The 14,536-nt window shown below is 49.1% G+C and overlaps 1 protein-coding gene across 1 annotated transcript in view; it reads left to right on the forward strand.

Moving 5' to 3' along the window:
• Window positions 1–1,957: 1,957 nt before the first annotated feature.
• The window catches only part of LIMD1 (LIM domains containing 1), a 33,362-nt gene continuing 20,783 nt past the window's right edge, over window positions 1,958–14,536 (forward strand). The window contains exons 1-2 of the mRNA XM_015619525.3: window positions 1,958–3,276; window positions 12,779–12,880. Of these exons, the coding sequence (XP_015475011.1) occupies window positions 2,121–3,276; window positions 12,779–12,880 (1,258 nt within the window). The 5' untranslated portion in view covers window positions 1,958–2,120. The remainder of the gene's footprint in view (window positions 3,277–12,778; window positions 12,881–14,536) is intronic.

Here is a 14,536-nt window from a genome sequence, read left to right on the forward strand (position 1 = left end):
TTGTTGGGCATCCAGATGGAGGCTAAACCCTCCTCCTGAACTGGTGGAGCTTGTGCGAAATGGGGTTTTAGCCCCCAGGCACCCAGCTTCTCCCAAAGTAAAATAGGGCTTGTGGGGATCAGCCTGAGGGAGCTGTGGTATCCCTCCTTCCCTCATCCCCACAGCAGAGGAGGGCTTGGAAAGGTTTCATAGATGGGATTGCTTGATAGTTGAGATGTTTCCCTCATACTGTGAAAAGCTCCAACATTATCAATCTCTTTAAAAAGTGGCAGGCCATGGTTAGTAGCAATATGTGCTGGGGTCCCCCTTCTCCAGGTCCTGAGGACTGGGGAAGCTCCACTGCTGTGCTTTGCCCTGTCTTCCCCAGAAACCACAAACCCCCTTACCTAAAGCTGTGCTATGGCTGGGCCAACTTTTCTGTTCAAAGTTCATCAGTTTATCAGCTCAAGCTCCAGCATAAAGCTGTTGCTGCAGGGATGAGCCTCCAGCCTCTCATTCTGGCTTGGAGTCTCTTTGGAAACACCACCCGAGTTCTGAGGTTGCCTTGAAAGAAGACAAGGCACCTTTCCCAGGGGCTCACAGTGCCATCATTTTTAAGCACATTGGGCCAGTTCTCACAGGAAGAGGCAGGATATTTTAGGTCTGGCCTCAGTTTCTCAGGAGTGTTTTTGTAAGGTAATGTGTCAAAGAGGGGAGGAGATTTATTTTTTGTTTCTGACATGTTTTGGCCACAGCCCAATTCACCATTATTAAAGGCAATGAATTTCCACATTCCTTAACATTTGTCCCTCCCTCCTGGAGCCCGGGGGGGAATTACAATAAGAGGTTATGTGAATGCAGGACACGTGCCTGAGCCCATAGGATCAACTGCACCAGTAAGTTTACTTAGAGGTACCACAGCTCCCTACCAAGCAGCCACTCCCAGGAGCCTGACAGAGTTCCTGCTGCAGGCCCCCAAACTCTGGGCACCCCCAGCTGTGTTTTGCCATGGAAATTTTGCAACTGGCCCTAGCTGACAGATGAGGGAGGTGGGGATGTAAAGTGTAGAATCACATGGGTAAGCCTTTAATCATGGGCATAAAGTCTCCCAGCCATATTGGGGCACCCCAAATGCAGTTTTACACACAGATCCTTGCAAGCATCTGGGAACCGCATGATTCGCCCAATCCCTATGTATCACATATATGCCACCAAACTCCAAAGCAACAATAATTTTATGATGTCATGATCGATCTGCTTCTTTCCTGATATAAATGTCTCTGGAGTTGGTCTTGCTGCAGTTACTTGTATGATGCTGGATAATAGGGTGGGGGGTTCCCAGAGGTGTCAGGAAGGCTGGGATGCTGATGTTACCTTGGATATCCTTTATTCTTCAGACTAGGGGTCATCCTTCTGCAATGATCCAGCGTCCTCTATTCATGCTTACTTAAACATGACTATCCAGCATCGAATGTCTATCTACACCAAGAAAATTCATACAATTTCCCACTATGCAGACTAATTGCTCCAATAGGTATGGTATGAGATTTCTCCCAGTTTTTCATGGGGGAGTAGGGCTGGTTTGTTTTTTTTTCCCGACAAGCGTCTGTGACTTTTCACAAGGCTTCTTCAGGAAGGTTTCCGGGCTGCAGGCTGAAAAAGAGGTGTATTTTACAGCGGGGAGACGAGGCAAAAACGCCTTCCATGCATCACCCGGGCGACTTTTTAACCACCGTGGGCACCCCCTTCCTTCTCTGCCCTGCTGCCTGACCCGAGCCCTTCCCGAGCCTCACCGGATCCCGCGGGACGCCTCCTCGGACAGAGCCCGCGCGCGCCCGCCACCGAGCGGGGACGAGCGGCGCGGGGTGGTGCGCGCTGCTGGGTGGGCGTGGTTGGGGGGGTGGGTGGGTGTGCGGCATGTGAGGCCACGCCCCCTTCCGCGCCCACAGCCACGCCCCCAGCGGGGACGGGCGCGGCGGGCGCGCGGCGGGACGGAGCGGCTGCCGCTGCCGGCGCTGCCTTGATCCCGGCGGGAAAGAGGAGACAAGGAAGAAGAAGAGGAAGAGGAGGAGGAGGAAGAAGAAGAAGAAGAAGAAAAAGAAAATAAAAAAGGCAGGGGTTTTCCCGTTACGCCGGGCAGGATGGACAAGTACGACGATCTAGGTCTGGAAGCAAGCAAGTTCATCGAGGACCTCAACATGTACGAGGCCTCCAAGGACGGGCTCTTTCGGGTGGACAAAGCTGCCGGCAACAACCCCGAGTTCGAGGAGACCAGGCGGGTGTTCGCCACCAAGATGGCCAAGATCCACCTCCAGCAGCAGCAGCAGCAGCAGCAGGAGGAGATGCTGATGGCCGCGATGAACGGAGGGGCTGCCGCCTTCCACCCCCCCCGTAGCAGCCCGCCGGCGGCGCGGGGTTCGAAGCCGCCCCCCGCCGCCGAGGGGCCGCGAGCGAGGCCCTGCGAGGGAGGGGAGCGGGGCTTCGGAGAGAGCGGCGCACGTGCCGAGGCCCCGGGGAGCCAGGCTGGGCGCCGGGGCTGGGAAGCGGAGCCCGACAGGATCCCCCGAGTGGGGGGCTCACAGCCTGGCGCGGGGCGCGGGGAGCAACAGGCTGGGAGCCCCGGCGACCCGCAGCCCTGCCGCGGCGGGCCGGAGAACGGCGGCGAGAGCAGGCGAGGTGTCGGGGGCCGTGACCCGATGCCAGCCGGACAGAGGTCCTCCTCCTTCTCGAACGCCGGGACCCCCACGGCACCCTCGGTGAGGCCAGAGGAGCCTCCGCCACAGCAGAGGGCCTCATCCTTCTCGGCACCCTCAGCGCAGCCCACTCGAGGGTTTTCAGGCTCCGCTGAGCCCTGCGGTCCCAAAGCCGCAGGAGATGGCAACCAGCCGTGGTACCAGGGTGTCTCGCTGTCCTTCCCGCCAGGCTCCGCACCCGCTGCTCCCAGCGTGGAATACCAGCACGCCTATCCCAGCCCGGCCGGTCACTTCGTGGCCCACGGTCAGAACCACAGGCCCGGCGGCAGCAGCAGCGGGAACCCTGAGCCCGGCTCCTCGCGCCTGGCCTCGCGAGGGATGGTGGCTCCCAACGCGCCGCAGATGCTTTTCCCGGAGGGTGTGAGCGGGCCACGGTCAGACTCTGGGCACCTGGATGGCTCCAGCACAGCAAAGGTGAAGCTGCCCTGCCAGACCCTCCTTCCGCAGCCAGAGCAAGGGCCATCGGCGGCCGAGCTGAAGCTGGAGGCACTGACCCAGCGCCTGGAGCAGGAGATGGATGCTCGGCCAAAGGCCGATTACTTTGGTAAGGAAGGAGGCAGTCCGCCTGTCGGCACGAGGAGGGCTCATGGCAAAGTGTCACGGCAAAGTTCAGACCTGCAGGGTTGTATTTGCCTGTACATCTGATTGGTTGTGTTCCATCAGTTGCCCAGAGCAGAGTTTTTTTCTTAATTTAACTTTTATTTATCACAGGGATTAAAAGCTCTTCCTCCTGCGACATGTTTTTCTTTAATCCTACCTCTAATTTTAAAGCAAGGGTAGTTTAGCAGCTTTTTTTTGGGGGGGGGGGGGGGGGGGGGGGGGGGGGGGGGGGGGGGGGGGGGGGGGGGGGGGGGGGGGGGGGCAGTGCTAGGAAGAAGCTGGAACAGAATATTTTGAAGTGCCCTTCATTGCCAGCAGGGAGACACTTAACTTTTCTTGAAAATACTCCTGTTTCTCTGTATCTTACAAGGATGCTTCCCGACCGCGTGTGGGCGGGAAGGCAGCCATCCAACCTGCGGAGGAGTCATGCCTGCATAGGCTGCCGTCATAGAGAAGGGTACAGAGCTGAGGGAAGAGAGTAGTAGCTTGGGGATGGGGAGGGCGGTGGTTTCCCAAAGTTGCCAGGATTTCCCTCTGCCCCCAGGTGCTGGTTCCCATCAGCAGTGAAAGGATTGGTGCATCCTGAAGATGGCAGAACAGGCAGTAGGCATGTTCTTCCCTAAATCTTGGGTCTGTGAGGAGTCCAGATCACTGCTAGAGGTTGTCACTGGCACTTGGCAGTGAAAAGGAACCACTTCCATGCAAGGATCTCCCGATGAGAATATTTAATGTCCCTCTGGATTAAACTGACTTGCAACCCCAGGAGGGCGGGAGGTCAGAGGCAAATTGCGTGTTTCCTTTGCCTGCTGTGCCACTTCACAATTTAACAGCTTTTGGGAGAGGGAAAGCCGGAGTTCATGGGAAGGCTGGAAACTTCACGATTAACTGAAGAAATGTCGGGAGCAGGCCAGGTGTATGGATTTTCCTCATGATTTTAGACCTGCAGTCATAGAACAGAGACAGATTAAACTGTTCAGCCTAGTGCTGAGGAAGGGTTTGCATCTCAGCCTGCACAGGTGCTGTTGCACAGTCTTGTCTGGTGGGGTCGGTGGGTGGCTCAGTGGTGGTCTGAGCCACACAAGAGCTTCACACCAAGCTTTGGGGATGTAGCTGGAGGGACCACGAGTGCTCAGCTGCAGATTGTATAACAAATTGTGTTTCTTGGCAGCAGGCGGGGGGGACTTGCCCGCTGCGGCTGTGCCGGGGTTGTTTATCTTGGTATCCGAGACTGGATTAAGCCCTGTGGCAGGGCAGGGGCATTTTTTATCCCTTCGCAGGAAAGTGATGTGTTGAGCTGCTCTACTCACAGTGTTTTGGGCTGGAAGCGAGTTTTGGCACTTTCCGTCCCGTGCAGGAAGCGTGCAGTTTGAATGAGCGCAACGGGGCTGGGACAGCAGGCTCGTGGGGGGTGGTGCTGGAAAATGGGAATGTTTGTCTGGAAGTGACATTCAGCTCCATTTCATGCAGAGGTGTCAGGGGGGTCTCCAACAGACCCTGCTGTGTCTTCTCCCGGTGTATGTGAACCAGCTGGATTGTACCTCATCCAAAGTGTGCCTGGGGATGGGCTCAGGAGGCAGAGAAACCCAGCTGATTGTTAGATTGCTTTTACGTTTTTGTCACAAAATAAGGATGCAAGGCAGGATGAGGCTTTTGTGGGAGATTTATAGTTTAACAGGAGTATTTTTGGCAGCATGGAGAGCCCAACTGGTCAGGTGTCTGAGTGAGCTCCAGGGAGGGAGGAGACATGGAGGCTGTCTGATCCCCAGTGAGGTGTTTTGACATCCTCCTCCAGGGGATTTTGCACCAGGATGTGATGTCTCAAAAATTTGGGAAGGAGGAGAGTGAGAGGAAAAAAAAAGAAATTATGCAGTCTTGGCAGAGGGAAAAGTAAATTTTTGTGGAACCTCAGCTCAGCAGGCAAAGGTTCAGCAGATCTGCTCTGCTGAGGACCAAGGAACAGGAAGGAGCAAATATTGAGGTATTTTAATTCTGGGCTTCCTCCTTCCCCTTTCTTTCTCGCTTTTATTTTCATTTTCTGCACAGTTACCTTACTACCTTTGAAGGAACAAAAGGCTCAACTGGCCTTCTCAATTATTTTTTGCTATGCTCTACTCTCAAGCTACCGAACTTTAGGATGTTAAATAAACACTTTATGCAATAGTGATAAAAAGGATCAATAGTTTGTTTTGCAGCAGACTTTTTCCCCAGTGAAAGGAAATCTTTGTAGCAGCTTTGAAGTTCATCAGAGCCCGGAAATGAAACCAGGACTAAAGTACAGATGACCAAAGTATTTTTTAAAAAATACTTTCAGTTCTCCTAATTTTGTGTGCTGCTTTCATAACAAGGGGATGTTTTTGAAGATGGGTCTGTCTGTCAGGTTAACATACTGTCCTTCAGTCTGTCTCAGTCTGGACCAGATTCTGATCATAGTAAAGGAGCTGCTTTCTCCTTCACTATGTGAGAATGTGTGCTTGTCAGTAAAAGCCTAGGAAAGGATAAGCCAAGAACTAGGCAAAATACAGGTAGGGTGCTGTGCTTAGGAGCAGCAATCTGGTTGTCTGTCAGCACCAACTTGCTGTGCAAAATTCTTTTGTCTGCTCAGAGTAGGTATAATAAGTGAAAGGAAAGAAACATACAAAACCAAGAATTCTCTGGGGTTTTTTCCTTTTGTTTTTTGGAAGTGGTGACCTGTGTGTGAGCTGCATGGGCTGCACATGTCTGGAGGAATTTCAGTTCTCCAAGAAGGCTTTTGAAGTGCTGATTTGATTTATGTGGGCTGTCAAGAAGGACATAGGGAGTCTCAGGTGTCATCCAGGTATTTTGCTTGGGGAAGGAAAAGCTGAAGTTGTTCCCTAGAGAGGCTGGTTCTCATGCAGCAGAGAAGGACCCCCGTGTCCCTGGGAGGTGTCCCTGGGAGGAAGCCAGTTTAGGATGTATTTAGGTATTGGTATATTATTTCCAGGGAACACTCAGCAGTGAGGTGCCCAGATCCCACTGATTTCCCCAGTGTTCCTTTGGGTGCATCAGCCTTCATCTCCTCTTGGTGACAGAAGATTAAATAGGAGTGATCGGATGTAAATCCTTTGCTAGCACCACCCAAATGTTTAGGGTTAGGTGAAGCGACACCATCCCAAAGACTGAAGGTGCCTGATGAGTTTTCAGGTGAGACAGATAGACAACGAAACCGAGCATCTGCCTGCACTGCCTGGGAGTGACTTGGTAGAGGAGGGGCCTGGCTGAGGTCTGCTGGGGTCTACAGGGAGGTTTGACTGCTTGTTTTAGCATGCAGTGCCTTGGTCTGCAGGCACAGATGGGTGCTTTTAGAGATGTAACATGTAGCATCACGTTTTTACCAGTGCTTTTTTAATACACCTTGATGGAAATCTCCACCTGATGAGTATTATCTACACCCTTACCAAGAGCTTTTTATAAACCATTTTAATGAATATTTTTGTGTAATAATTATTTATTAGCTGTTGTATTCTGGCTTCCTTGTTGTTTACAGCAGAGCTGATAAGCTGTGAGTGTTTTAGGAGGGCCCTGGGCATCTTGTTTTGCAGTGAAAGATGCTTCCCAGCAGTCAGACAGAGAATACCTCATAGCAAAGTCTGCAGATTTTTTTTCCCCTTGGCAGAAGCAGAGCAGTAACTGAATCACTGAGCCCTGTGGAGACCTGGAAGCCCAGCACCTTTGAATGGGTGTGAGCAGCTCAAGGCCAGCAGTGCTCTTTGGTACATGGTGAAGTTAGTGTTTCACCACTGCTGAAACCACAGTTCACTTCACTTTGGGGCTGTACACACCTGGGGACTTTACTGAACCCTGCTGATAGTGGAGCACTAGGACACTTCACGTGCAGCAAAGGTAGTCTCAGGGCTGACAAGTGGAGAATTTCTGATTAAAATGAAAATTCTTCTGAGTCTGTTTTGTCTGTGTGTGATGATGACAATGCCATTACCACTGGGAATGAGCAGAGGCATCCTTTACAGCCTTCTCCTGGGAGAGTACCAAAGCTGAAAGGAGACGCCTGCCTGCAGCAGAGAGGAGGGGAAGGCAGGGAGAGACAGGTTCTGGTGGAACAAGGAAAGCTGGAAGGATCACAACATTTGATACTACTTGATACTACACTACTTGAGTAGTGGGTGTGTACAGATTGTAAAGCTTATCTCACTGCAAGAAACCAAGCAAGTGAGTGGCCTGGAATATGGCTCTTCAAAATTACAGCAGTATGTGCTTCTCCTCCCTTCCTCTTGGGAACTCAGCTGGGTTTGTGAGCTAAGGAAAAATCTACCAAAAGGAAAGAAAAAGCAAGGAGTGGAGGCAGAAGAGCAATCAGTCTTTCAGCCAGGATACAGTAGGAGTGGGACTGAAAGAAATAAGGAGTCTCATTCATGTGGCATGGGAGTTATCATAATCTCTGACGTCACTATAAGGTACTTAAAATATCACTGACGTGACTTTGATGGCATTTTCGTCCTTCACTGGCAGTGTGTACACAAAGGTCTGCAGCAAGGTCAGGGGTCGAGAACATGGCATGAAAAAGTGAACAGAAAACTTGTGTTTACCAACTCTGTGGTTCTTTGGGCAGGGAGTACCTGACCATCTTTGTACAGACAACCCAGTCACTCAGTGATGAATGGAACCGATCTGCCAGGTTTTCCAGACACTCAGTCTCACCTGGGCCTCCAGATCTTGAAATCACCTCTCCAGCAAAAATTACTGCTCAGTAGTGGATAAGCAGCATAGCAAGGCATGCAATGTGTGTAATTTAGAGTTTGATGTAGGAATTACTTGGCTAAGGTGACCCATGGGAAGGAGGGTGGGTTCAAGTTCCAAAGAAATTCAAAAGTAAGACCACGAGAATTGAGCATCACATCGTGTATGACACAGTGAAAGCTTTTCTCAGAAGACAGTCTTTAAAATACATGTGTGCAAGTGGAGGGCTTGGTTCTCATGGGATAAAATAGGTGGATTGGAGACACAGCAGCTGTACCCGCACAGAGTCCTCCCTGTCAGAGTGAGTGTCAAGCAGAATTCTGATGGGGAAGACCCTTCTGAAGGTACAACTTCTGCCAAGAGGCATCAGGATCTGCTTCTGGATTAGCTGTGTGCATGTGTGGACAGATGGGAATGATGATACCAGAGGTGCAAAGACTGGTGGGGTTCTTCTAGGTTCAGCTGGGGGTTCTTCAGCATGAATCTAGTCTCCTGTAGGGAGGGGACAAAAAGCAGTCACATCTGATAGAGAAGAGTCAATCTGATTGTGGAAATGTGGCTTGCACAGAGTATGTGGAAGGAGTAGGACAGACTTGCTGTTGCTGGATTAGTCAGATAAGCAGACCCACACCACCAGAATCATCCTGCCCCTCCATTCCTCTTACCTGAGACCAAAGTGGCATGGCAAAGAAATCTCACCATTGAAGCACTGTCACATTTCAAAATGAAATGATAATATCAAGTTCAGAATGAAGTGATAATATTAGTAAATATTAGTAAACCCAACCAGGAGCACAGGTTAGAAAGCTTGGCTGTGCTGTGTGTTGCTGAGAAGGAAGGTGCTGCTGAAAAGAAGAGGGATGCTGTTGGAAGGGCTGTGGTCTTATTCTGTAGATTGATGCTGTCTGAAATGTGGAAATAAATCCTAGTCCCAGAAAATGCTGCTGTTCAGCATGGCTTGTGTTGAATTTTTAGTGAGTGGGATACAGTAAGTAACTAAACTCCTTCTGGTGAGTGTGAAATAGCAACACTTGGAGGAAAAGATGTCTCCAGGGGCTTTGAGTCTGGTGGTAAATGGAAGTGCACTTGTTGAATTTTGAGGGTGGGACTGACATTTCAAACTGAGTACCGGGTTTGCTTTCATTTCTCACAGCCCTTGAGGTCTGCATCCAGCCTGTTGGATCACGTGAACTGAGGCTGTTACTGGTGACAGGCCTTTTGGTCTGCAGTGCTGAGATGGAGTGTGGCAAGTGCTGGAAAGTGGCTTACAGGGCATGTTTTCGGTCCCAGCTCCGTTCCAAAGGTCCCTTTGTTCAGACTCTCAGCTGCAGTGCAGGCGGTTGCTTGCTGCATGATGCAGAAAAGAACAGAGATGTCTTTGTTGTCCAGGGACGGCTGCCCTGCCGGCAGAAATTGAACCAAAATCAGCAATTTCCATCCCTTTCCCTTCCCAAATCTGGCTACTATTCTGCCTGTGTGCTTGGGCATGAATTTAGTGGTGCTGTACAGGTGTGCTGGTTTGGGTTTGTCATCCTGGTGGTAAAAGAGAAACCCGTCATTTCTTCTTAATAACGTTGTCTAAAGTTAAGAACTGTAATTTCAGAGGGGATGTCTGCTGGCATTGGTGCTTGCACAAACACTTGTTAGCAGCTGCAAAGTTACCAAGCACAGGAATCAGGGATCTTGCTGAACCGTAGCTACTCAGGATCCCTCTGCTTCACACTGAGGACAGAAGTTTTTGCTAAAAGCCGCTCCATGCCAAGAAAATTACCCAGAACTGCTGACTAGTGTCAGTGGCATGTGGGGCTGGAGTGATGCTGCTGGCATTTTAACACCAGCAGAAAGCACAGTCAGCACTGTTTGAGGAAATAGCCATCGGAGCTGGCATGGAGCAGGGTGCAGAGCGTGTTTTGCAGTGGGATGGGGTTGGAGGAGGCCCCGGTTGTGCTGGCTTCCATCAGCTGGCCTTGCACACGTGCTGCCGACCTCAGCTGCTGGCTGCTGTCAGCAACAGGTTGTTCCTTGCTTTTCCCTGGCTTAGCCTAAGCCAAAAGATCAGGGTCATTGTGACAGCAGGGACTGAATGGAAAAAAAAGGAAAGTGGAAAGGAAAATTTAGTAAAAATCAATTTTTTTCCCCCCCTGCTTTCAGGCCAGGTGTGCTGAGTGTCAGAGATGAAGGCTCAAGTATGTTGGTTATAATACTTCAGAATATTTTATCTGGAAAGAGCAAAGACTTATTTAGAGAGTAGTTTCACTTGCTACCAAGATTTAGTAGGCTTTCAAGTAAGATTTAGCAAATACATGTAAGAACATAAACTGGATTTGGATATTTATAATTTTTCAGTTGTCAGCCCTGGCACAGCATAGATATGAGTATTTATAGCATGTCTGGTTATTACATATTTGAGTAATTTAGCACATTGGAGTTATTATGGAAAACATTGTCAATTTATTTTAAAAGCCCATTTCATTTCATGACTTTATTATCCATGTTTTAGGGGTCTAAATATTGAAAGAAGCAGGTGACAGGATTAATCAGGGGGTGAAGTGGAGCATGAACTGAAAGGAAAAGGTGGAAGGGTGGTTGGGGAGGTTGAGGGGTGGGAGGTGGAGGAAAGTTTTGGTAGAGATGCGAGAGCCTTGACAGCTGCAGGATCTGTTCTGTCGGGAGCCCAGAGGGGCAATGCCTGTGCTCTGAGGCGTAATGGGATACACAGGAGATGGCAGAGAAAATTTCTGCCCTCCACGGGGTTTGCCTTAGCCTACTTAATAGTGGTTTATGCCTGCCAGCATCTTTACTGGGCGCTGTGCCTACATTCAGCTGCTGTGCCTTCTGCCTCCCGCTTCTTCTTGCTGCTCATCCACAGTCAGTGTCATCCGGCTGCTTTGTGGGAAGGAGGGAACTGGAGCATGCTGGTGAAATTTTCTGGAGCAGCCATTCATTGGCACGGAGAAGGGGAAAATGCAGCGCTTACAGTGCAATAAGTACGTTGGCTCTGTGGAAAGCCTGGTGGGTGTCGTGGAAAATTGGCAGGTTTTCTGCTCCCAAAAGTTTCTGCTCGGCATTGCTGTACTCAAGAGGGAATTGTGAGTCGTTAGCTCTTGTGTCAGATCATTGCACAGAAATTCAGGCTGCCGCTGAACGTGTGCATTCCTGGGAGAGCACATCCATCTGAAAAGCTAATTTTTCTTATCTTTGCCTTGACCTTTTTTTTTTTTAATCCTTTTTCTAATGCCTGTACGATTTATCTTTCTTAAAATGTTTTTTCAATAAATGAGATAAACCTGCTCAATTCAAAAAGAACCAGAAAGATTTGTTCACTTGGTGCCAGCCTGAGTGCTGGGGTGGGCCCACAGCCAAGTGAGCATTTCAGTTGGTGTAGGATTTGGACAAAACAAAGTAACTAATTATTCTTCTCTCCAGGTTTGTGTCAGTGTGGACTCTGGCTCTGAGTGCAGCAGGACTTGGCGCAGCACTAGGACAGCTTTCAGTGTGCTGGTTGAATGCATGCAGGCAGCTGCAGGACAGAGAGCCAGGTCTGCTCTGCAAAAACCTGGGAAATTCAAGTGTTTGCTTTTCAGCAGCCATGTGTGTGCTACTGCGAAGGACTCCCGAGTGGTTTTATCCCTGTAGTGTGAAAACTGACCGCCGTGGCTATTGGCTGCAGGAAGAAATTGTTACTTGCCCTGGCAGTGCAAGCCTGGTGCTGCCAGAGTTGAGTTACTTTTTTCAATGCTGTTGTAAGCACAATGGACTTCTTCCTAACTTTCTCCAGGCTTTTTCAATTACTCTGGAGCTTGCAGTGCCCCAAAAGAAGTGAAATTTTGTTTACCACCCTTAGCATAACTAAGGATCTCCAGCAAGATGATGCTGTTCCTCCTCCTGGGCCGGTAGGAGTGAGGTGTGACTCACAGTCGCTTGACCAGGGATTTTAAGAGCCAGGATTAATAGGGCTGGGTAGTGTGGTGCAGGGAGAGACCTGGAGATGAAGTCACATAAGAGTCACTACACACCAGAGAGGGAAATGCATAATCTGTTTCTCCTTCACACTGCACCTTTTTTTTATTTGCTTAAACAGTGATTCAGATTTCTCAGTTAGGGGTAGTTTAAGGGTGATTCTGCTTTAAAAGCAGCCTGTCACAATCACAGGGTAATGCCTGAAGTAAGTAAACTGGCTTGATGTGCCATTTCCTTGTTAAGAGAGGTAGATGTCAGGTAGTTTAGCTCTGTTTTGTTGGGAAATCATTAGGGCCTTCAACAGGCACAACGGGGGTCTGAAATGGATGATTTAAAGGAGCTAAGTGAAGAGCTGTGTTTTCCTCACATCAATTGCAACCAACAAGTTTATCTTATACAGTGAGTGGCAGAAACTATTGGTCTGTGAAGAGTTCTGAGCACCACTTAGTGACACTCACTGCTTTTGTGAGGGTCCTTCAGCAGCTTTGGATGTATGTGAAGGAAGGAGATGTCACTGTACCTGGACAGGACTGTTCTTGTGCAGTTTGTTTTTCGGAGAAGTCTTTATTTGTGGAGGTTTGATGACTGCCATGACCACTGTTAACAATGTCCCTCAGGGCAGGTGACGCTGATATCGCCTACATCTGGTGGCTTCAGTGAACTGCGCGGTCCTAAGCTGTTCAGCCACCATGACAAGCTACATGTGTTGTCACCCCACCAGTGTCCCCAGCCACCTCACTGGGTCTCACCTGTGACCTCTCTTCTCTCCCCAGGTACCTGCGTCAAGTGCAACAAGGGCGTGTATGGAGCAAACCAGGCTTGCCAGGCCATGGGCAACCTCTACCATGACAGCTGCTTCACCTGTGGAGCCTGCAGTGAGTATCCCTGGCCTGGTCTGATGCTGGTGCCAGGCCCTGCAGCAAACTCTTCGGGCTTAACATTTTTCTGGTGTAAAGGGGCAAGAAAATAAAGTGGTTATTAAACTATCTCTCAGCTGGAGTCTGCTGCAGCTGTATGACTTGGTGGTGGTGGTGCTTGCTGTTTGTTTTTGAATGGATTGTTGCAAGGCATGTAGAAAAGATATTTTGGATTGTGCCAGCCTTCTGCCTTCTGGTATGGGGGATGGTTGTTTTCATTCCTCTGCCTCTCAATTACAGCCACATTTGCTTACAAGAGTATTTTTTCAAAGTGGCAGTGAATATGCCTTAGCTGGCATGTTTTTTGTCTCAGCAGGCTTTACTTTTCAGATGGAGCTGCTGCAAGGGCAAATCCAGTGACAGTGTTTTTGCTGTGTGCATTATCTTTTACTTGATAAAATCATTTCGTACCTCTAAAATACCTCCAGTCAAAGCATGTAAGTGCATGAATGATCCAGGTTACACATCTTGCTTGTTCTTTCTCCAGAGAAATGCAGCCATGCCCTGAGATAAGGGGCATGTCTCTGCCAGCTTGGTTTGTGGTTTTTGCTGGGAGGGAACTGGTTACTGTTCAGAGGTATCAGGCTGGGAGCAGTGATGATGAGCCCGGTGAAATCTACCCAAGATGCAAAGTAAATAGTTCAGCTGGCCCTGCTGACTTCCCTCAGTTGGACCTCCCTGTGGGTCACTTGTCAGACTCACATCTGGAGCTTGCTGGGGCATACAGCAATGTATGGATCCTCCTAAGCAGCTTTTTGAGGTCTGTGATGGAGCTGGAGTGAAGAACTGGCCACTTGATTTTAAACTGTGGCTGTGTTTGTAAGACAATGGTTTTTCTGTTTTGTTATGTTTAACTCCAGCACTAGTAGCATATTTTTAGAAGTGTAGCTGTATATGTGGTGGCAGAAAAAATAATAATCTTCTGCTGCTTTTGTATATATGAGTTTGGTTTTCCCAGATGAGACTGAGGGTTTTTCCTCCCGAGTTGTATTTAGAGTTATAAACTCATCAGGACTGCATGTGTTTTATTTGGAGCTGTAAAGTTGGAATAAATATAGAAAGATGTGTATGCTTTTTAATAATAGCTGAGCCTTGAACTATGCCCATTTCCCAGCTGTTCTACACCAGCTGCCCTGCCTCACCTATGTTTTTAGTAGAACATTTCACCCTCATCTGACCGAAAATAGGAAAACTGAAAAGAGAAAGTGGTTTTTGCATATAGTGGCAATTTCCTAGAGGCTCAGAAGTCAGCTGTTCACTCTTCTGTCCTTTCTTTTAAATTAATTTGAAATTAATCTTCTCCCATGGAGAGGATTCCTGGCTGCAGCTAGGGCTTTGCTTCAGTTACCTCTCGCCCTCTAGGGCCAGGCAGTCTCTGAACTGCCCTTGCGCCCAAAGCTCCTGTTAAAAATAATCCAGCAGCAGGTTTGAGCTGTCTTAAATTTCTAAAATTACTACCGTCCAACTGGTGCTTTAGAAAGAAACACTTTTGATCCTCCTTTTAAAATGAATTTTACAATTTTTATTTGGAGACCAGGACTACAAAAGTAATTGTGGTTGCAGAGGTATCCTTGGTTACGTCTGTTTGTTTGTCTGTGTTTGGTTAAAAATTAG

The sequence above is a fragment of the Parus major genome, chromosome 2 (genome assembly GCF_001522545.3).
Source record: "Parus major isolate Abel chromosome 2, Parus_major1.1, whole genome shotgun sequence".
In the NCBI taxonomy this organism is placed as follows: domain Eukaryota; kingdom Metazoa; phylum Chordata; class Aves; order Passeriformes; family Paridae; genus Parus; species Parus major.